At 45.9% G+C, this 23363-nt stretch overlaps 1 protein-coding gene across 1 annotated transcript in view; it reads right to left on the bottom strand.

Annotated features, from left to right (window-relative positions):
* Window positions 1-20442, bottom strand: part of bmp6 (bone morphogenetic protein 6) — a 37408-nt gene extending 16966 nt beyond the window's left edge. The window contains exons 1-2 of the mRNA XM_042068061.1: window positions 19544-20442; window positions 3341-3533 (exon numbers count right to left, since the gene is read on the bottom strand). Coding sequence (XP_041923995.1) covers window positions 3341-3533; window positions 19544-19949 — 599 coding nt within the window. The 5' untranslated portion in view covers window positions 19950-20442. The remainder of the gene's footprint in view (window positions 1-3340; window positions 3534-19543) is intronic.
* Window positions 20443-23363: the final 2921 nt, after the last annotated feature.

The raw sequence follows: 23363 nt of genomic DNA, 5'->3' as shown, positions 1-23363 counted from the left end.
TTGGGTTATTGGGCACTGCGGTTAATACACAGATGCGGTTAATGGATGGTTTGTTTTGTTTTTTCAATTCGCATAAAACACTGTCCTGCGGGTTATACACAATGCGACTAATAGAAGGGCAATTCCTTGTGGGTGCTCAATTTTATAAATCTGAGGATCATGGGTGTGAAGGAAACATGAATTCAGTGATTAAGTGGTTGTAAGTGTCCCCATACTTTTGTCCATATAGTGTATCCTTCTGTCATATCAGAAATGTTCTCTCACATCTATTGATGCATTTCATCATTTCCATTGGCCTGAAAAGGCATACCATTATCTACTAAGACCAATGAATATCTTTAGAGATTTATAAGAGATTTATATATGGAATATGCAGATGAAACAGAGTGTGAATGGCTGTTTACAAAAGTTAGGGACTGCTGTGCAAGACTGTCTTACTGTCTCACAGAGAAGACAAACGTTAGTTACAAGCCAGTCTTTGGGCAAAAAAGGCTATTCAGTAACCGTCCTGTTCATCACGCAGACTCTCTTCCTAAATGTAGAGATGTAGGAACCAGGGAACTTTCACCCTGAATTTTGTTAGCTTGAGCTGACCTTAAAACAGGGAAAGGTTCATAATCTAATCAAGCACGGGTTTAAACATTCAGCCAAATGTGCCAATGGAAAATCCAAAGGCTATCCAATAATAAGGTCAAAGGCTGTTTATGTGTTTAGGGTTGGTTTGTTTACATACTTTATCCGTTTACTGGTTCTGTCACTTGCTTAAGTCAACATGCGTCGGCTTGAGGTCTATGTCCATGGCTTTCTACTGGCGTGACATGCATGTGACGGAATAAATCTTGTTTTCACATTTGGAAAAAGCTAAACTTTCCATAAACGTCGGCCTATTGCATTAGGAAACAATAAATTGTCAACAGGAAAGACTACAAATCATTTGAAACAATGTATGCATAATGTATACATAACAGTTATACATAATAAATCAAACCCCTAAAACAGAGGGTCATTCACAGCAAAAAATGTCAACAACCTCTGCATGTAAATAGTTGCAGACTCTGTTCCCATTTTTTGTGTTAAGCATCTACTTTTAATGAGATAAACAGGTTTTTTTTCAGATAAGCAAATAGGCTACTTGTACTAATCTGCTGATATGTCTCAATCACAGCTTAGCAGTAGTCACTGTAATAGACATTACAGTAACATTGTGTGTGTGTGTGTGTGTGTGTGTGTGTGTGTGTGTGTGTGTGTGTGTGTGTGTGTGTGTGTGTGTGTGTGTGTGTGTGTGTGTGTGTGAGAGAGAGAGAAAGAGAGAGAGAGAGAGAGAGAGTAGAGAGTGAGCAGGCCAAGGTAACAGTTTCATAACCTCAGCTTTCTCTCAAACACCTGTTTCGTCCACATCGAAACTATGCTAGTTCATGAGTCGCATTATAATCCCTCACCTTCTCCCACCAACGTCCTTATAAAAAAGATTGTGAACAGTAATCTTAGCAATCATGTCTTTAAAACTCGACAGTCCTGCAAATTAATCCATTTGTTAAGCAAATACCTTCTGCAGCCCACACAGTACCAGGGATTTGCACGCACAAAGCACTTCACCCCCGAAATACCACAAAAAGAGGCAAGCTATAATTTCCTTCAAGGTAAACTGTGTCCTACAATACAGCCGTAATTGGAGATATATGAGTCCCTTTAATCTCCAAATATCTCCAAAATAAAAGGCTCCCACTCTGGGCAATAGCGAACAAAGCACCTATTGTAAAGTTCAAGGAATGAAGCAAACAAGTGCCTCATGATGCAAACTAAAAAAAAAGCTGTATTCCATAAAAGAACCAGAAAGGGGTGAAAACTACTGGTTTATCGGATGAGTGAAATGTAAAAAGGTTTGTGGATGGTTGGATCTATTTTTGGATTTATTTTCCCAATTAAAACCTGTGGCACGTTCAGGGTCGTGTTGGGCAAGACACGTGTCTGTCTGTTGGGCTTTAAACATGATCGGCTAAAGTTGGGGCAGTTTCTCATGTAAAATGCATCCTGATGACTAACCTCATGTTTGAGTCCTGCTGACATGCCTATCAACAGTGCATACGAGATCCTGGCATGACACTGGCTCCCTCAGAAGAAGTTTTCCCTCCCACTGCCCACAATATAAATGTTTGACGTTTGTTGGCCTGGCCGTCTTTTTGACGGTAAAGTCACTCTATTTTTGTCAGGCCTTGTGGTCAGGCATCCGTCTACATAAAATACATGGCAGAAAACCAGCATTTTGGAAGTCTGACGCCCACCAGGAGACAGAGAGAAAAGAGAAAAAGAGAGGGAGAGAGAGAGAAAGACAGCGAGAAAGAGTGAGCTCTGCCGAGTCTGTGTCTGAGAGGGTGACTGCTAAGTGCTAACATCCCATGAAGTGTCTTCAAAACAATGTAATTCTCTCATTATTATACAGGAGCTGCTTTAACAAAATCTTTTGCAGATTCTGTTATGATCATACTAAGGTTCTCTGCTAGACCAATCTTAACTCCCTGTTTAAAAACACTACAATGTGCACAATGAACACAGCAAACTTATCAGTCTGTAAAATCTGTGTACCTTCGAAGAGGACACTCCTCTCAACATGTGTGGTCCAAAACAGAGAGCCCTCGCATCTATAAATCAACTCATGTCATTATCGTCTTTGAAACTGACAACTATTTATCATCTGGTTTACATGAAAAGATTAAGAATCACAAACACACCTCAAACGGCCTGTCCCTCAAGAGTATCAGCACCAAAGTGTTGAGAAACAGAATGCTGATAAATAACAGCCATTTTTGTGTGTAACTGTTCCAAGGCTTTGAAAATCTAATGAGAGATTCAAAACTCTGAATGAAAGATGGGCTTTCCTGTGATGAAGTCAAACCGAAATCCTACTCTGATGTGTACTGTGATTACATCTGATGTTTATTGTACACCGACAGACAGACTGACTAAAAGGCTCCAGTTATTTACATTGCACACTACACTGCATATCACATGCTTGCTGGAGCTGCTATGGACCCTCTGCCACTAACTGCAATGGAAAGCTTGCTGCCTTTCCCCCACTGCCATTATATAGACACAACAGCAACTAAAAGGCTATGATGAAATGTAGTGAGTGTGTTGATCCCCCAATGTAGCTTCATTACCATAGAAACCATCCAAAATGTCAGTGTTTTACAATTCACAACATATATATGAAACAAACAACACACAAACAAAAACATGTATCATGCATGTAAATATACTGTAGATGTGTGTGTATGCATGTCTGTATCGATAGAGGGAAAATCCAGCAGTGGCAGGTGTGATGTGTGTCAGACCTCATTACCTGCCTGGCCGTTCCCCCACCACCTGGTATACGCTGAGGAGGAAGGTCTCGTTGCGGAACGAGCGGCTGACGCACTCCTTGTAGATGCGAAACTCAGCTGCAGTCACGGCCTCCCCCTCTGGGATTTGGGAGAGGTTGAACTTGAACTCCTTGTGGTGGCGTCTCTCTGGGGATAACTCCCGGTCGTACTCCACTGCAGGACGGAAACACAGAGGACACAAAAGGAGTCCAATCTATTAAACTGGGACTTTAAGTTGGATTTACAATGCAACATATTGTAGTGAAGCTATGGCACACTCTATGCCGTTCATACAGTACATATCAGTCCAAATAGCCAAGGTGGTAACACAACCTCCGTGGTAACACAGACAAGCAAAGTTAAGTTACATGTGAATTTTAACTCAGAATCCTTGTGACCACTCCCTAAAGATATTTTTCCTGATTCATTTCATGCCATCACCCCCTTCAAGAAAACCATTCACAAGGCATTTAGAAGCTGGTTCGTCCTATCCAAATGTGCCACAAGAACAATGACTAGATGTTAAGATGACTATATGTCAGAAACATTACACTATTCAAAATGTATGCACCTGCAGAAAAGTCTGATTGGGAAAATGGGGCGGACGGAAAATGGGGTGGTGAAGCTGAGGCAGCGTCAGCGACTGATCATCGGTCCCCACCATTCCCACCATTGATTCCCACCATTGCGAATCCGTGTCGCTTGGATAAAAGCATCTGCTAAATATTAGTCAACTTTAAACTAGCTGCTCTCAGCATACAATGTACCTCCATACATGCCCATATGCTTCCAATGATATGGATATAGCCTTTGTGTACCATTTATACTCACCCATTGGGGCATTCTATCGGGCCACCGGAATTAATTCAATTCAATTCAACCCAAAAGGCTTGTGGGTCACATTTTATTTAGCTCCGGTCTGTCATTTCCCTCTATTAAAATGCACCATCTAGGACCACATGCACATACACTTCTACTGTGTGACCACTTCAGAAAGTCAGCAGATGTAGGGGCCACTCTCTTACCATACAGCACTTTTTTTCCAGTGGGAGGAAAGTCATTCTTAATTTGTCCAGTGCTTTTCCCACAGCAAAGGCCTGGCTTGACAGGCCAACTTCCCTACACTTCAGCGCTCTCAGGGCCCTTGCTAAGAGGGGTGGGGGTGTGTGTGTGTGTGTGGGGGGGGGGGGGGGGGGGGGTTAAGAAGCAGGGGGTAGGGAGCCACAGCGTTCTCCGACATCAGACGACCACTCTGTCATCTCCCTCGCTCACTTATGTCACCAGCACCACCTCCCTTTGGTTCCCAGGGTCAGTCAGGTCTGCGTCCACTGAGGCAAAACTTTTTTCTTTATATATAGATATGTGTTTCTTTTTTTTATTCTCGCCACATAAGTGCAAGTCCAGCCGGATGCCCCGTGTGTTCAGTGGCTGGATGAAGTGTCCCTTCCTGATTGGATTTCCATGTGCCCAGTGAGACAGAGAGAAAGAGAGAGAAAGGAGCCCACACTTCCGTCCTGAGGCCCTGCCTCCTTAAAAGGGAGAGAAAAAATCTCTGAAAGAGTCAATTAAATCAGGCGACGCAGAAATAGTAGTAGTAGTAGTGTGCGTGTGTTTCTATGTGTGTGCGTTAGTCCGTGTGAGTGTGTTTCTGTGTGTGTGTGAGTGTGTGTGTGTGTGTGTGTGTGTTTAGTGTGGAGCTACAGACACAAAACACTTAAGGGTGCCCCCATACCCCTTGGGTGTGATGCATTACAGTAGTCACTTGAAGAGCTCATGATGAGGCAGTAGGGAATTAACTTCCCCCAGGTCTTCTTCTCCATTCAAAATAGCCATCCAGTTGCCCCTAACCTCCATACCCCCAAGCCTCTCAGCACATGTGTTCCCAATTAGTTGCCATTCTCTCCCTGGAGGATCGGAAAGGGGCCCACTAGTGGCCCCTGTGGGACCCCATCCTTGTCCCGCCTCCTTGATCCTAATTGACTGTCTAACCTTGGCCAAACCACCTATGGGTAGTAAAAAGAGAAGACACAAGCAGCACCCAGTGGGATTCTGCAGGCCCTGCAGCTGTTCCCATTTTGCCAGACTCTATCCCACAATCCTTTGCCACAAAAAAAAGGAAGAACAAGAGGAGGATTTGCACGAGTGCGCACTCCAATCCGCAACATGCCCAAGGTAGCCGGTGGCCATTGCTCGTCAAGTTTTCCTCCCTCCTTCTCAATATCAAGGGCTTAGCGTAGTGTGGAAGCTGTGTCGAAAAGGTCCCCTTTGTGATGGGATTCTCATCAGCACCTGAGACTGGATGTGGCCTTTGTCATGTGTGACAGAAACCTCTTCATTACCTTGTGCACAGCTGTTTCCATTAGAACAGCGCGGCTTAGTCCATCAACAGCACAGGTTTTTAGGGATGACAGATCTATTAGACAGAGCATTAGCAGAGGCCAGGAGAAGGGAAGAGGATTTACAAAATGACTTCACAAAATGACTTTTAACTGGACAGAAAATACGAGCCGATAGGACTCCCGTGGAGAAAAGAAAGGAGCCTGGATTGATTTACCAGGTTGGATTTAAAGAGCAAACTATTGACATGATTTTTTCGCTCAGGGGAGAGCACGTAATTTGCTAATCAGCGCTAAATGGCTGCAACAGAGCAGTTCAGTTTGAGTTATTCTTGCGCAGATGAAAATCCAGCCACTTGGCCTGGAACAAGACCCCCACTGTAGTGTCTGTCTATGACCACATACCACACAGACAGCGGAAAAGTACATAGACAGTCTTGAGCAAGAGGCACATTTGTGCAGGGGATGCAGCCGGCTTAAGGCAGGAATGTCTGCACTTCGTCCCCTGTTCTCTGTGTGGGCGTTCTTCATCTTCTTCACAGATACCTCTCCTTGTGGAAAAAAGGGGGGGAAGAAGAAGAAGAAATGAAAGGCAGAGATAAAAAGAATGTAGGGGAAAAAGCAAGGGAACAGAAAAAAGAGAGATATCCACTAGATACGGCAGAAGACAAGAGATAAATAAGGAGAGGAGGACATGTAAAGAGAAGAACAGACAAGGAGTGGGGGACAGAGCAAAATGAAAGGAGGAAAGGAAAAAAGAAAGAGGGGTAAGGAGAACAGGGCCTCCTCTAATTGGGGTTGATCTCTGCTTTCCACCTGCACAACATCTGCCTCCAGTGTCGCTGTGCTATTGTCATCAGCCCACACAGCACGACACAGGAGGAGACTGACCTACTGAGCAGCTGTGCGGGACCACGGCGGAAAAAAGAGCCACAGATGCCCGGTGAGAGAGAGGGAGGGAGGGAGGGAGAGAGAGAGAAAGAGAAAGAGGAGAGGGAGACATATGAGGGGAGGAAAGGAGAGAGACGAAAAAGGAAGGGTGGGAGGGAAAGAGAGAAAGGACAGCGAGAGAAGAGAGGGAAACAGGCAGAGAGAGAGAGGAAAGGAAAGAGAAAAGGGACAGTGAAAAAGAAAAAAAACACAGACAGCACAGAGGAAGGAGTGAGTGGGAGAGAAAGACAGAGGGACAGATAGAAGGTGAAGGGGAAAGTGTGAAAAGGAGAGAAAGAGAGAGAGGGAGATGACAGAGAAAGAAAAAAACTGACAAACACACACAGATAAAAACAAAGCCTCAGGAGCAGTCACAGAAAAGAACGCAGAGTGACGGAAAAGAGAGAAACAGGGAGAGAGAGAGATACAGGAAGAGAAACAGAGAGAAATTGAGATGGAAGGAGATTGTGAAGAAGGGAGAGAGAAGGACGGAAATACAGAGAAGGAGTGAACAAGGTCAGAGTTAGAGGAGGAAGGAGAGAGAGAGAGAGGGAGGGAGAGAGAGAGAGAGGGAGCGAGGCGAGTGGCCCTGGTGCTGCTGGTGAGCCGGTGGGCAGCGTGTGGTCAGTGGCGAGCTGCGACTCGCACATTCAATGTTTTCCATGGCAACCTCCAGCAGGCCATGGCGGTCATCGACAGCTACGGGCCCGGAACCGCATTTGCATCCTCGATCCCAAACGCAACCCCACAACCACAGAGAAAAACAACCAAACAGACTGACCCACACCCCCAAACACACACACACTCTCCTCTCCACCCTTCACTCTTGTCACACCCACACCCTCAGTCACCTCATCCACCCCCCGCCACACACACACACACACACACACACACACTCCGCTTCCCCCTCCACCTCCCTTCTTCTAACACCAACCACGGCCATGGCCTCCTGCAACCTTTCCAATGGGCCCTTAAATACCACCTCCAGCACCTAGGGGGAGCTAATCACAACTCCCACCCCTCCAGACTTCTCCCATAGGCCGGTGACCCATATATCAAGCCTTGAGACCTGGGCGTTTGGGGAGGTGGGGGGGGGGGTTGTGGGAGGGTGGAGATGTGTTTAGCAGCACTGGGACGCTGGGGCCGTAGGCTTGTGACTAATGTTGCCGCGGCACAGAGCTGTAAAGGAGCGACACTAAGCCGTGCTCGTATCAGTGGGGAGAAGTCTGATTATTTATGTTCGCAGGTCGGCGCTGTGAAAAGACTTCACTGGCCCCAGCAGCCCAGAGAGAGCAAAGCATGGAGCTGTTTGCTGCATCAGGGATCCACTGTTTTCCCCTCTTTTGTTTGGCTTTGCTGCAATCTCCTTTCTAATTGATGTTGGATCTTTTTTCATCTTTTTTTGGGAGGCCTCTGTGAAAAGTGTTTACAACTGACAGGCTGAAAGACACACTACTTCAGATGCTACTTCAACACTTCCAAATCATGAAGTGTTTTTATTATTATTTCTCAAGCGACATTTCTTTCTGTGATTAATTTTCAGTGAAATACATCCCCAGCCAAGCCATGAACACTGTCAGTTGAATAGGCCTTCTGAGACTTCATAACTCAACAATACTCTCTCTCTCTCTCCCTCTCTGTCTCTTTCTCTAATTACTCAGCCCTTATCCCAAATCTGTCACCACAAACCCCGCACCACAAAAAAAAATGGGGCTTCAACACCAGGCCTTCAATTAAGCTTGACATCTTTTGCACCCCATGAAACAGTCGGGTGCTTAAAATGCTTTTTCTTTTTTTTGTGATAGCCGTCTCCAATGGTTTGACCAATAAAAATGCACAGGGAGCCCAAGGCACGGGAGGAATTCGTATGTGTTTATGTAATTACGCTGGGATTCTCACAGGCTTCTGCTGGTGGACTTTTACAGCCCCAGAGGGGACCCTCTTGCACACATCTCAATGTGCTTGCTCACATCCTAATTATCCCACCGTCTCTAATTAAAGGCCTCACTCCGAGTTCCCATATTTCTTGGGAAATACTTGGGGTACACTTGTTTTGCACTGCTCTAGGAGAATGCTAGAGAGGAAGTTTAATTTGCCCTGGTTTTATCCCATGACGTTAAGCCAAGTCAACTGTGGGTTCTGGAAGCGGAGAGGGAGAGAGAGACAGAGACAGAGAGAGAGAGAAAGAATGTGCTATGTGTTAGCTCGGACAATGGATGCATCACTTGTTGGAACACTATCAGTGGTGAGCTTTGAGTTTCTTCTCATGTTGTCAGGGGTTTAGCTGTGAGTGAAAAGGGGTCCCCACACCCCAAACCCCAGGGATCCAGTTTCCACTTCCTGTTCCATTTGAGACTTTGTAGTGATGCAGCTGGGAGCTAGCAGGGATGGAGGGAGCATGGAGAGAAGGATGAGGAGAGGAGAGGAGAGGAGGGGTGGGGTGGGGTGGAAGGGGGTGGACAGAGGAAGAAATGAAGGGCTGGTGGGGGGGTCCCAGGACGAATACCTCTACCTCTGATCCATTGCTTTGACCCAAGTCCAGCATCAAAGGCCGCCTGCTTGTAGTCAGTGGGCCCATTGTGGGTCAGTGAGCGTTAAAGGGGGTTTATGGTCTGCCACCCCTGGGCGCTCCTCTGCATGTGCTCCAACCCGAGACGCTTGCAGCGAGGTGCGGAGAAGCGCTGTGAACGCCGGTCAGATCAGAGCGGCAGCGTGGGCGAGAGCAGGAGGAGAGGGAGGAAGGGAGGGAGGAGCTCGTAAAAATGAAGAATCCGATCTGTCAGCATTGGAACATGACAGGTTAAAACAACAACAGAGGGTTCTACTGCAGAATCCCATTATTTCAAAAAAGTAAAGTGTGTGTGTGTGTGAGAGAGAGAGGGGGGAAGGGGAATATAAGCCCTTGGTCAGAGCTTGACCAGTGCTGACTGCCAGGCAGGGTACATTTTTCCTCAGCTCGATCTCTCAACACTGCATTCCCGGGCACAGAGAAATTAAATCTGGGCAGCTTCTGGGGGATTTTTTTTCTTTCTCTTCACAATCCCAAGGTATCCAAAAAGCATGGATAATTTGTGATAATTGCAGCGCGGTGAGGGCTCCGATAAAAGACGTGTATGCACCCGTCCGTGTGTTTTGCTGTCGTGGCTGTGTAACCAGTAGCGACTATCAGAATCCCCATCAGGTGCGCGTTGAATGGTACCAGTCAGGCTCTCATACCTGTGTGTCATTGAGAGATTCCACTTCCTCTCTAGGCCCATTCACTTACAATACTGACAAACAGTAGATAGGAATTTGAGTAGATGCAAGTAAGTGTGTGTGAAAGAGTGTATGTGTATATGAAGTATTATGTGTATTAGTAAAGTATATGTGTGTATTTGTGTGTATGAAGAATATATGCTTGTATACAGTATGTTGTGTGAGAATATGTGTGCGCGCATGTAAAGCAAGACCTCAGGTGTCTAACACAGAACAGGCTCACTGACATTAGTCATCTGCGATTCCTTCAGTTGCACTTGTAAAACCATCTATTCTCAGCTGCTGCCAGTGCAAGCCAATGACCTGTCAACAAATATAATAACAGACGTTTTCTTTCTTCCGAAGGAAATTCCATAAAATGAAGGAAATGGGCTGGAAAATAAACATTCCCATTCTAGATCCCTTTTCTACATATAGAGCCATTTATAAAAACGCATAATCCCGGAGAACAGCTGACATAACATTTTCGGGACATACTAATGCTGCATTTCGTCCAAATTCCAAACCAAAGTGCAGACTTCATACTCTGACAACCTAAAAATGAGAGCCTCTTGGGAGAAGTGCAGTGATGCTTCAGGCTTTTCAGCGACAGATAAATGTTCATATCATTTCGCCAAACACTGATAAACAAAATAAGACAACTATTGAGATTTCTGGCATAGCGCTGTACACAGAATCGCAACACATTGCGCAAGATGACACAGATTAGCATCTTCGCTGCTAGCAGTTAGCATCAACAAGTTGTGGGGTCAGTGCTTACGCAAGTGCCTCCATATAGCACAGAGCTCATCTTGTTTACACGTTTGTTGGACCCACTCAAAGTTCACTGTCCATCCGTTGTCACTTGAAGAAGATATGAAACAGACGTCCCCCCTGTTCAAGCTCTTGACTCGCTCCAAGTCATTTGCTTTTAGAAGTCATGCCAAATACATTATCAGGGAGAGATAGCCATAAACTATCATTTAGACATCACTGGGCATCAGATAATGCCATTACGCACTATCATACAGATATTACTCTGTGCTCAGTTATCCACCCAACTTGACCATCTCTCCGACTCCTTGAAGTTTTGGATCGCCTGTTTCCTCAGTCCTCAAGTGATTTACTCAGAAGAGGGCTACTGGTTGTTGTGCTGACCACAAAACAACAGACCCAGACACCACCCCTACTCACCAAAAATGACTCCCTTGGTACTTGCAGTTTGGCTTCCATTAAAATAAAGTAAATATAAACAGCGATGGACTCTTGGTTTTTGATGTACTTTCTCTGTGTTCCTCCAAATGGCCTACCTCTCTAATTTGGCCTGGACCTTTTGAAAATGGCTGCCAAGCATGTGGTGATTACTGTCAAGGTTTCAGTTTATAGGACTTCCAGGCTTTAGGGAATGTCATCACAGGGCCAGCTCACCGTATGTCTGTGTGTGTGTGTGTGTGTGTGTGTGTGTGTGAGTGTGTGTGTGTGTGTGTGTATGGAAGAGAGGCAGAAAGGGAAAGAAGGCATGACAGTGTGTGTGTGTGTGAGAGAGAGAGAGAGAGAGAGAGAGAGAGAGAGAGAGAGAGAGAGGAGAGAGAGACAGACCTGCTAGAGTTATCTGCTGTGTACTGCAGCAGGTGTGTGACCATGCTGCGGGCTGCGCTGAGCCTCGCTCAGATTTAGTGGAGGAAGCTCGTGTCAGACGGCCCAGATGGATCTCTCCTGAGGGATCCGATAAATAAGGAAAAAATATCTTTGAAAAAGGAAACGCAGCTGTTTCCAAAGGAGAAGTCAAAATATTGGTGGCTTGCATTCCAGAGCAGCGAGCAGGAGGGCCAGGGTATCTCCCTCTCTCTCTCTCTCTCCCGCTGCCCTCTCTCTTTCTCCCAACCTCTCCCTCCCTCACTCATGTACTTGCTCTCTCCCTCCTATGCTATTCTCACTCTCTCTCTCGCTCACTCTCTCCGTCCCTTTCTTTTTCCCTTTCATGCTCCCTCTCTCTCTCTTCCTCTCTCCCTCCCTCCCTCTTTCTCTCTCTCTCTGTTCTATCTCCACTGGAAACTGGGAGAGGAACAGAGGGCAGTTCGGGGGCTTCGAACAGCAGTTCTGCTGCGCAGATAAATCTCTGCAGCTCCACTTAAACGTGTCAGAGTGTTGACCTTACATGCAAGCACTCACTCAGATCCTCAGCTGAAGTGAGCTGAACAAGAGCTCAACCCACAGAGTCTCAGGCGAGAGGAGCACAGAGAGACAGAGAAAGAGTGTGTGTGTGTGTGTGTGCGTGCATGAAGACATGCCTGTACTTTTTCACATTTCACCTAATCTCCTAATCTGTCATTTCTAAACTCAAGACAATGGCCTTCTCCCCTGTATTACATGAATATGTGAACATCTAATATCATGAACATCCATCCCTGTGACATATGAATACACAGTAGGTCATTTTTTATGTGTTGCATTTACTGAGCAAAATATACACAAGTAGTATGATAGTGTGAATATTGTGTGTAAGTGTGTGTGCTGTGTTGATGCTATATTGCATGTATAAGTGGTGTGTGATTGAGTGTCCATTTAAGTTGTATATTGTTGTTGTTTACATATGTGTTTACATATAAGTGTGTGTGTGTGTGTGTGTGCATGTGTAGTGACCTGCTTTCTGAAATGTGTTGATGAGAATGTCCTACGCACCATCACAGCTTACATCTGTGTACATTGAAGAGTACATTTAAGTTGTTTTTGTCTGTTTACAAGCGCTCGTGTGTGTGTACGCAGTGTGTATTGTGTGTGTGTGTGTGTGTCGGAGTGTGTGTACCGGTGACCTGCCTGCTGGAATGTGCTGGTGGGAGTGTGGGTCCCCAGCACCATCTCCGCTCTCATCTGGGCCTTTGTTTGCTCGCTCCTTATCGTGTTTGTAGAGTCGGCCACTCCTCTATCTCAGCGCTCATAAATTAGTTAGGTCAGCCACACAAAGGGGGGAGAGAGAGAGAGAGAGAGAGAGAGAGAGAGAGAGAGAGAGAGAGAGACAGGGGGACTGGGTTTGTGAGATAATTTGAGAGTGAGAGAAAAATGTGTATGTACGGGTGAGAGCGAGAGTGTGAATGTGAGTGTGTGTGTATGTGTGTGTGTGAGAGAGTGAGTGAGTTTGTGTATGTACAGTATGTGTGCATGTGTGTGTGTGTGTGTGTGTGTGTGTACGACAAAGACAGGAGGAAATAAAGTGAGACACTCTGAGGTCGAGGGAGAGGACGGAGGACGGCGAGCGAGGCATCGGGAGCGAGGCGTGGAGGCGACCTGCTCCGAGCGGAGGGACCGGCCAACGATGAGGGCTTGTTGTTTCAGGCACGTCCTCCACGTCCACTCCCCAACACCCAGCGGCTAGCAGAGAAGGCCCAGGGCCACCACACCCCTATCACTCTCTCTCCCTCACTATCTCCCCCTCTCTCTTTCCCTTTTTCTCTCTCTCTCTCTCCTTCCCTTCTTTCTCTAACTGCCTCTTCACCTTTTCCCTTCGTCTCTCCCTCTGGATTTCTCTTTCCGTCCCTCTTTGCTGCTCTTTCGTCATATCTCTTTTGCACCCTGTTTCTCTCCCTTTCTTGGTTTCTCTCCATCTCTGTCCATCATGAAGTTATGTCTTGTTTCACAACAAGAGGGAAGAGTGGCCCCCCTACTCCCTCCTGCCCCCACTCTGCCTCCCTTCTTTCCTCTTTCTCTCTCTGTCTCTCTCCCTCGTTCTCTCTCTCTGCCCTCTGAGGCCACAGACACACTTAAATCACCCCCGACCTGTCACCTCACTTTCTCCTCTTTGTGTTCTGTAGCCCCCTCTTTCCTCTCTTTCTTTCACTCTTCTTTCACTACATTTCTGTGCTCTGCTCCTCAACAGCTTGTTTCGCCGAGTGCCGATAAATCACGGGGGCCGCAGGGTTTTTTTGGCCGCGGCTCTTCGCTGGAATGTGACACTCTCGTCTCCGTTGTCGTCGCGCATCACGCTAATTCTCTCCACACTGGCACGCCGCTCAGCTACCAGGCTGCGCCAATGGGGCCTGGCCCTGGCTAATAAGAAGGTCAACCATGTGAGGCACGCAGCCGGGGCCAACCACAATGGCTTTTCTGCTCTCTGAGTCAACACTGAGTAAGAACGAGGTTTCAGAAGCCCATCACACAGGAGGGATTCAGCAGAGGATGGACGCTCCTCTTTTTTTTTTCCCCAAGGGAGTCATGACCCGACTCGGAAGCTGCGAGTGTGAAGTCGGCCTGGGAAACCATAGCTCTCGGATCGACCCTGAAGCACATGTGTGTGCGTGTGTGTGTGTGTGTGTGTGTGTGTGTGTTTAAAAGCAGCTGCTTCACATCAACACATCAGTTCTGTGTTGATTGAGAACACCCAAACGGCACCTATGGCACCAACACTGTCCATAAGCCACAGCAGGGGAGGTAGTAAAGCACCCTCACCATGGCCCTCAACTCACACAGAGAGGGAGAGAGAGGGGGGGGGGGGCGGCAAAATGAGGGGGTAAGGAGGAGGGAGGGAGAGGACAAGAAAAAGACTGAGATATTGTGAGACAAATTTCTGAGATATACAGACTGAGACAAATTTCATTCATTTTAAATTTAAGATTGTACGTGGCACCCAGATTCTAAGCACCCGTGTGTGACAAACAAGTCAGTCCTCATTCTTTAATAGAAATATCTATTTTGATTAAATAATACTCAACTAATTAGTGGAGGAGCTCTTTGATTCAGGAACTAGCAAAAATCTCACCATAAATCCTTTGTTTACATATCTAAGGATATCCTTTATCAGAGTTTCATGAATTGCCATACCTATTATATCAGAGTACTTCTCCACCTGTGATACAGAAAAGATCTAACAGACAGTAAGTGCACTCCAATCACCATGCTCTTAAATGCGTCTATAAAGGCCATATTTCATTGAACTGTCCCCTTTATAGCACTTCCAAGCAGCTTAAACACAGATAGTGATGTGAGTGAACAGACCGTTCGCACAGGACACACACCCACTCTCAGACTCACTAACGATCCCCACTGAGAACACGGCCGAAGTGCAGCAACAGGCCCGCGCTGGCTTAGGCAAGGCGTCTCACAACCAAACACATATGCACACCTCTTGCAAACACACACACACACACACGCCTCTCTCTCAAATACACATACCTCTCACAAACAGACTCACAAGAGTGTATTCTCCTCTCTCAAAATCTCTCACACACACACTCATCAAACATACCCAGACACACATTTGTGTCAGACATGACAAATGTGAAAGGCGACGTGCAGAAAGTGTGCTTGATCTGAAGGTGGCGCTGTAGTGGGTGGAGGATGAGGGATGGGGGGTGGAGGGGGGGCATATTTGGCTTGTTGACATGGCAAAGAAGGAGCAGAGCAAAGAAAAAGAAAAAAAAAAGAAAGAAAAATGCCACCTCTCACGCATGCTTGTGCACGACATGATATATGGGTGCTGCGGACTGTAATCAGATGTTCTGAGTGAGGTTATCGGCCTTGTGGCCCACGCTGTGCGCTGACAGGGGGCTTGGCCCGATCCGTGCTGAGCGCTTATCTCGCCCGCTATCCATCTATTCTCGCCGAGCTAAGGCTCGCAGGTAAGAGCGCGAGGCAAACCCAGATGAGATACCGGGGGGAAAAAACAACAGATGAGAGATTGATGGAAAAAAAGAAAGAAAGAAGGAAAAAGAAAACACAGGACTCTCACGTACGGATCTGGAGTTGATCTGTTTTATCCGTGGAGGTGGTGGTGGTGGTGGTGGCTGCTTGGAGTGTGTGGTGTTAGTCCAGACGCGTATGGCGTGAGACGAAGCGATTTCATCAGGAATTTCACGGGTGCGACACAAGGGAACAGGGCACGCTCTTAAACACAGTTATCTCCTGACCCCCGTCATCTGCTGTAGCACGTGTGTATATGGGTGTGTGTGTGTGTGTGCGTGTGTGTGCGAGAGAGAGAGAGAGAAACAGAGGCCAAGAGAGAGTGAGTGTGTGTGTAGAAGTGTGTATGAGTGAGGTTGTGTGTGTGTGTGCACGCGCATATCTCCAACAGACAGATTAGAAGTCACATTCCTTCAGGGATAATCACTGGCAATGTTTATGTCTTAAAGGGACCTTTTGACAAATGCCCGGCACACGTATCAGCGTTGCCCAGCCATTAGATATCTCTCCATAAGGTTCATTAAAAAACAATACAAAGAAAGACACAGATGGCCCATCCAAGCACTGTTATGTTAAAAGACTTAAGAGCCTAATACACATGCAAGGCTTTGCATGACAGAGATACAATGAATGTCTGTGTGCCCTGCATGTACAGGCAGGGAAAAACTCATTGAGTTACCACATTATGGAACTTCCTTTCCCAAAGAAATCAGCCAGTACACACTGCCTGAACAGTCTGCTTGATATCAGGAGCATCCAAACATACAGCATTGTTTCCCTATCCCCTATTAAAATAGAATGGTCTATTAATACTCATGTACGTCAACCCCGTCACACTGTCTCTGCTGTATGTCAGAGTTTTTCTATTTGTTCGAATTTGTTCGGGTGAGTCACTTATTTCCACAAAAACAGAGTTTCTTCCAGGGTGAACGGGAGCATAGCTTAAATTCTCAGCTTGATTGCCATGCTAACACCCCTGTGTCACAAAACAAGTCATGATATATCGTTCCTTTGTGTTGCAGTCCCCAGGAAGGCTTTCTGGGGGGATTGCACAAAAGCTTGCCTGCATCAAACAATTAACTCTTTGATCGCAGCCCCACTAATGATTTGATCGGGCCGGGGCTTAAGGACACGTTCTGCTGCAAAATAAATGGCTTACCCAAGATTTGTGGGGGCTCAGAAATGTGCCTGAGCAAAATTCAAAGAGAGACTGGGGGGGGGGGGGCAGATGAAAAAACTGCACATTTCAGAATAAGCCTGGATTGTCTAGACAAGGCTAATCTTCTGAAAAACCCCTTCCTTGAACCTACGTCTGTGGGTCGGCTTTTAAGTATGGCAGGCATCTGCGGTGGAGTGTAGATAGGGCTGAACTCGCCGAGGGTGGTTGTTGACTCTGCTAAGTGGGGTATTGACAGTGATGCTATTGCTGTGCGCCGGGGTGTGGAGACGGGGCAGAGTGTTGTGGGATGGGGGTGCGGGCAGGGCCGGGCAGCTCGCACACAAGAGGACCCTGTGAATCATGGACAGCTCAGGGGCAGGGGAAGACAGAGGGAGAGGGAGGTGAGTGACTCCACAGCTGGGTGGCTGTTCATCCCCCCAGGTGGAAAAAGACGACAGCCTTAATGAACACAGGGATGCTTTTCCTGGATTTTCCCTGGGATTACTGGAAGTCCCCCCCCCCCCATTACACACACACACACACACATATACACAAACACACACACACACACACACACACGCTTCCCCGTCAGCCAATAAAACAGACAAATATACCGGCTTATGAGCGCAAACAAGGCAGAGGGGTTTCCAGAGGAGCGGCAGCCAAGACTAACTGTGGCAGAGCTCTACCTGTCCAAGGCTAGGACGCCCAGCGCTGTCAGAGCTAAGCGAGGCTGACACGGGAACAACACTGAAAGTTCCGTCACGTCTAATGAACCAATTCATGCTGGATTCCTGTAAGCTTCTGGCCCGCGGACCACCCAGTCATATATCATTTGTCACAGCAGGGCCTCATGTTCATGTATCAGTGCAGAGCCCGCCACTCCTCCTGGCCCGTGTGGACCCAGCACACAGAGCGTCTCTCCTGCTGCGGCCAAGAAGGTGAGGGGGCCTTCTGAAGTAACAAGGTGTGAAGAGATATGTCCCATTTATTTTGACGAGGCATTATACTCTCCCCACCCCTCACACACACACACACACACACCAGGTATTGCAACATGACACTTCTCACTTCTCACCTCCTGACAAATCATGGACTGGTGGCTAGTTATATTTGGAAGAGAAGGAGGATGTGACTGTTAACCAAATTCACATTTTTCTAGTCCCATTTTGGGTCTGTGAGGTATCTCTGTGAGTGGTTGGAGCTCTAATGGCAACATGACTCATCTTAAGAACTGAACAAATGATCAATGTGAATCATAGGACAGACATAGAACAGCACTTACTGTACATAGACTACAGATGCTACCTAACTCCCCTGAAGCCTCGAGGAGCAGTGTTATTCCTTCCCATTCATCTCTGACAAGTGCTGCTAACAGGCTCCATCATTTTTATGACATCTACAGATTTAGCTCGATTTTTCTTCTTTTGTTCACAGCTAAATCCGTATCTTTTTAAGTCCAGACGTTTCAAAACCTTGGCTCTCAATTCAAAGCTATAATGCCTCGGTGAGGACTGTATGAGGGACACGCAAATTAAAAGCGTATCGGGTGACTGAGAGGAGCCAAAGTGCGCGTTATTTGCAAAGCAGATGCCGGCTCCTGGCCCAGGAGACATGAATTGCACTTGCATTCATTGGGGCCAGTAAGCTCCAATAGTGATAGTAATGTAAGCTTAGCGATAAAGGAAGCTGTAACGTGCACAGGGGCAGATGAGTCACTTTGTGAGTACATGTACATGCATTTCACGGCTGTCAGCAGAACGTGCGGTTTACACTGCACGTTCAAATACTTTGTAACACCCGGGGAACAATAAATCAAACGTTTCTCATATGGGTTATTAAATGAACAGGAGATTAACTTCAGAAAAAAACCTCTCCGCTGTACCACCGCCTCAGTGCTCTGAGGATGACGGTTCGTGGTGTTCTCATGTCCCGAGACATTCATCAAGCTTAGCGTCCGTTTCATTGACCGGTGTCTGGCAGAAACCATGTTTATCTTAACACAGTCAGCAAAGATTGCTTTTGTAAACACTTGGACGGCTAATGGAGGGAGTGATCATGTTCTTTTTTTCTGTTTTCTCTGTTTACGATTAGGCTACGGCGCCTCTTCGGCGTTTGGGATACTAATTAAAGCAATGTAGCAAAACACAAGTGTTGCGGCGCAGTTTGCATTCTAGACCGCAACTCAACAGAGGAAAGCACCAGTTTAGCATTGCATAAATCTCCTTCTTGATTAAATCTGGTGATTATGGTTCTACTTTTAACCCATTTAACAGAAACACTGCATGGACGAAAAAAATAAAGCCTTTAATTATTCCCTCTGCTTTGTGCGTATAAAATTGATGGTTACAATTATTATACAATTGCGACAACAATGGGCCTCAGGCCAACACGTCCTCTATCTGGTATGTTAGGCCATGGAACAGCATGCATACGCCCATTACGCACGGATGCTGACCTCACGCTCTCCATAAAATTAACAATGCACTGGGTCGGTGGGCCGCGAGATCCCGCACCTGTGCCACCTAGGTAGCAGCAGCTCCGCGGCACTTGTCACAACCGTCCTCCCTCCCCTCCACTTCAGACCGTTTGATTTCACATGCTGGGCGTGAAAATGAGTTAAGCAACTCAGCGCGTTTGAGCTCTCCACTTTCGCGCTACCCTTTAATTTCCGAGATGGCCTGTTCCATTTCTCAGTTGGTGCAGTCGGTTGTATTTCACTAGCTGCCATTCAAGTGCTGACAATCCAGTTTCTTATAAGTGGCTTATCTAATTTTGAGCAGAATTTTAACAGGCCTAGTCGTTGACTTCGAATATAATTACAGTGTAGAAATACTAAAGTCGGTGCTTACCCAGATTTACGAAGCTCATGACCATATCTGCGTCGTTTAAGAATGCACTGTCCTGAAAAGTTGCCAAAGGGGGTCCTTGCGTGGTAAACATGGACTTGTACTGGTCCAGAATTCCGTCCACTTCGTTCTTCTCTTCGTTAGATATGGTATTGTACAAATCCAACATGAAGAGCGGCGCAGAGTTATACTTGCCATGTGAAAGATGAGGTCTAGGTCTATGTGGCAGTCCGAGGATGGACAAAATCTCTTTCTGCATTTCTCTCTTTTCATGCGTCCGTAATCTCCGATGAACGAAGCTCGGATGAACTTCATTGTTGCCATCGAATAAATAATTGCTACCTGCAATAAGGAACATGCAATAAGAGCTCCACCACAACGCCGCGAAAGCAAACCAACAGCTTGTCATTGTATATCCAGTCTGAAATGAATAGGTTGTTATCTGTCAAGACGTCTGAGTTTTCCCAAGTTGTTGACTAAAAGTTTTTTGCGTGGCAGTTGTTCTTGTGCGCTCCGACACTTCGCCAAAAAGAAGCGGGTTAAGCTCCTTTGACAGAGGCACTATCCTTCACGCCATATGAATTATCATCCAATATTAAGTGCTTGAAAGAATTGTCCGAGGTTTTCTTCACTCTTAGATGTCCCCATTAAATCCTCTTTCTGTTGTATTGAAGGAACCATAAAACTTCCGTGAGTCCAACTTCATCCAAATTGCCTCCAATGTTATGTCCCGTTGGAAAATACACTCAAAGAACTAAAATAAAGCATCCCGTAGCTATTGGACCGACAGGCTTTCAACTGTGACGAGTGATGAATACTGCATCAATTTCGTGGCATATGTATGAATCTCCTGTTTTAAAGATTTTCCAAGCCACCGAACACGCAGCAATAGCCTACTGCCTTGAGTGATTCCTAAATAACGGGAATTAAGCAGGTAGCGCGACGCGTGTAGTCTCAGTACCCGCCCAGTCTTCCTGAAGGAAGGAGGAGCTTTCGGTGACAATTTAATCACTTCGCACGAAACTGAGGGTTTTTTCCCCATAGATATGATTCTCTCTCAGGTCATCTGATGCATTCTTAAGCAGCATTCCCCGCGTAACCTTAAACGGAAACACTTGACGCACAGATCAAATCAATTAGAAGATGACTCCCACTCTCTGCGTAACTGAAAATCCCCCTTTCATTTTACTAAAACATATTTTTTGTACTGACGCAAAAACTCTGTCCAAAGTTTCAGGACTGGCATGACTCAACGCGGAGTAGCCTAGTGCGAGGCCATCGACATACGCTTATTTTCCTGCATAAGCATGACCCCTAACGATGAAAAGAAAAACAGCAACACTTTTCTGCTGCTCGCACACGCTGTCGGTTATACTGAATGTTTGACTATGGGATTTGCGCTATGCTATGGTAAGTCATTGTTTAAACTCCTTGTGGGGCACTGTGCAAACTGGCAAGCTTCCAGACAGACACTACTTAAGTATGGGGAAGTGTTTAAATCCTTATCTGCCTACAAGTGACTTTATACAAACTTGTCTATGTACTGGAAGGGGCAGCTTAACTGGGTTGAGTAAATAAAGACCTCTATTTGAGTGGATCAGGTGCGGGTCTGAGACCGGCATGTTTGGTGTTGGTATGTGTGTGTCTGTGTGTGTGTCTCCCCTTTGTGGATGGAACAGAACAGAGACTCTACACTGTCTTCTATAGCCTACTTATGTGCACGCACACACACACACACACAAACACACACGCATAACACACAAACACACATGCACTAACACACACACACCATGTTGTGTCTGACAAGCTCAGATTGTTCTGGTAGACAGAGTTCTCTTATCTCTGGGGGGCTGGCAATCTTATCTTGCAGCAGTGAAGACCACAGCATCAAAGCCGCAGATGCAAGCCCCCACCCCAGACAACCAACCCCCCACTCCCACCAACTCCCACTGGCTCCACTCCAAAGCCCAGGCCATCCAACACTGCTCCAACTTCCACAGCCACAGTCACAGATGCTATCAGCCTCCATGCTCCAATAATGTGGTGAACAATGAGCTAAAAATGAAGCTTAAAATATAACTTTTCAAAATGGTGTATTTGCCATAGGTTTTAAACATAGCATTTCAAATTACCTTTTCTTTTTTACTCGAGGATATGTGTTGCATTTTGTATCCCTCCAGGAAGCTTATTTTCAGAGGCGCAGCATAAAAAGTGCTGATATGAATCTGGTGAAGCGACGTGGAAGCCGTTGTAGGAAGCTAGCCGAGAGCAGCCAAAAGTGAGCCTGACCTCGGAGAGAACAATCAAGAAGCCATGAATCACGCTCCTCTGGCTGACCCAGATGACAGTTATGATGAGAGAGACAGAGAGAGTGAGAGAGCAATAAAGAGAGGAGTTAAGGGTAAACAAGGAGAAGAGCTGTACAGGAGCGTGTGTGTTGTATAAAGGTTATGTCCCCAACTATGACAGTTTGTACACTCACATTGTCTCCTTGTTCTATGTGCTTACTAATTGTCTTAGCATAATGTCGATATACGCATTCGAACATCACAATTCATCTCAAACCCATTTCCATCACATCTCATAGGGGATGCTTAAGCTTAGTGTCCTACTGCATTTCCACTAACATGCTGTAACTCACTAAATTGTGTGGATATCTTTACGACTGGGACTCAGTGTCTTCTCCCAGGGTCTAGTCTAAGTTTTACTGCAGTCTTGCGCAACACAGTATCCTATACATCACAGAACAGACTGCTGAAGTCACTACAGTGTTTGCCCATTGCTTGAACACTATAGACACATGCTTACACCAAAGTAACAAGACTTGAAGCTTTTGTTACTATACCTTAAACAAAGTGTAACCATACCTAAAACAAAAGCGCTGCTTTGCACTTTATGGCCTCCTTACACCAAACAACTTTGACAAGATTTGGGAAAGATTCTTGAAATATTGGAGTCTTATGCATAAAGCTTGAATGGGGGGCATTAGTTAAAAGACTACAATCTTTCAAGAATCTTTCCCAAATCTTGTCAAAGTTGTTTGGTGTAAGGAGGCCATTAGTTGCAATTCTGCAACACACTTGCCCCTGCACACTACACACTATTTCATATATGACACTTTGTTCATAAATTATATCTCATGGGTACCATTGTGACAACACATCTCTTCAAAACACAAAACACATTGGGTGATCGAAAACACTTAGACACACACCTGAAAATACTTACTTACAAAACTGAACACCAATCAGCCAGCGACAAATACTGTAGGCCTCAGTTGAGCCATTTTGAGAACTTTGCAAGCATGGAGGCAGGGAGAGCAAGAGGTAGAGGAAGACAAAGAAAGAGAGAGAGGAGTAGGATGTGGTCGAAGAGGCTATGCACAGAACAATATTTCAGATATTAGAGAAACTGGTGGATCGTGATAAATCATGGCCTGACAATGAGGGAAGCTGGGAAGAGAGTCCACCACATCTAAGCCTGTTTTACAGTAGTGTATTTTTGGTTTATTTTTGCATTACTGCATTTAATGTACTGTACTATAGTACTGTGATGTACAGTATTGAGTTGATTTTTGTTTTTTGTCAAAACCTTTGTTGGGAAAAAAACATAACAAAAAATGTAAGTGTTGCATTGAGCTTCACAGAATGCTAACTGATAAACTGAATAAAAGCAGCATTAAAGACATTAAAGAATGTGATAATATACAAGTCTCACAAACCCATATTTAGCAGCAAAAAGGACACAGACAACATATCTAATGTTGAAAATGAAAATTTGGACTATTTCATGGAAAATATATGTTAATTTTGAATTTGATGCC

This window comes from Alosa sapidissima, chromosome 17 (genome assembly GCF_018492685.1).
Source record: "Alosa sapidissima isolate fAloSap1 chromosome 17, fAloSap1.pri, whole genome shotgun sequence".
Classification (NCBI taxonomy): Eukaryota; Metazoa; Chordata; class Actinopteri; order Clupeiformes; family Clupeidae; genus Alosa; species Alosa sapidissima.
Note: the sequence above shows the minus strand (reverse complement) of the source record. Positions and strands in the feature narration are given on the sequence as shown.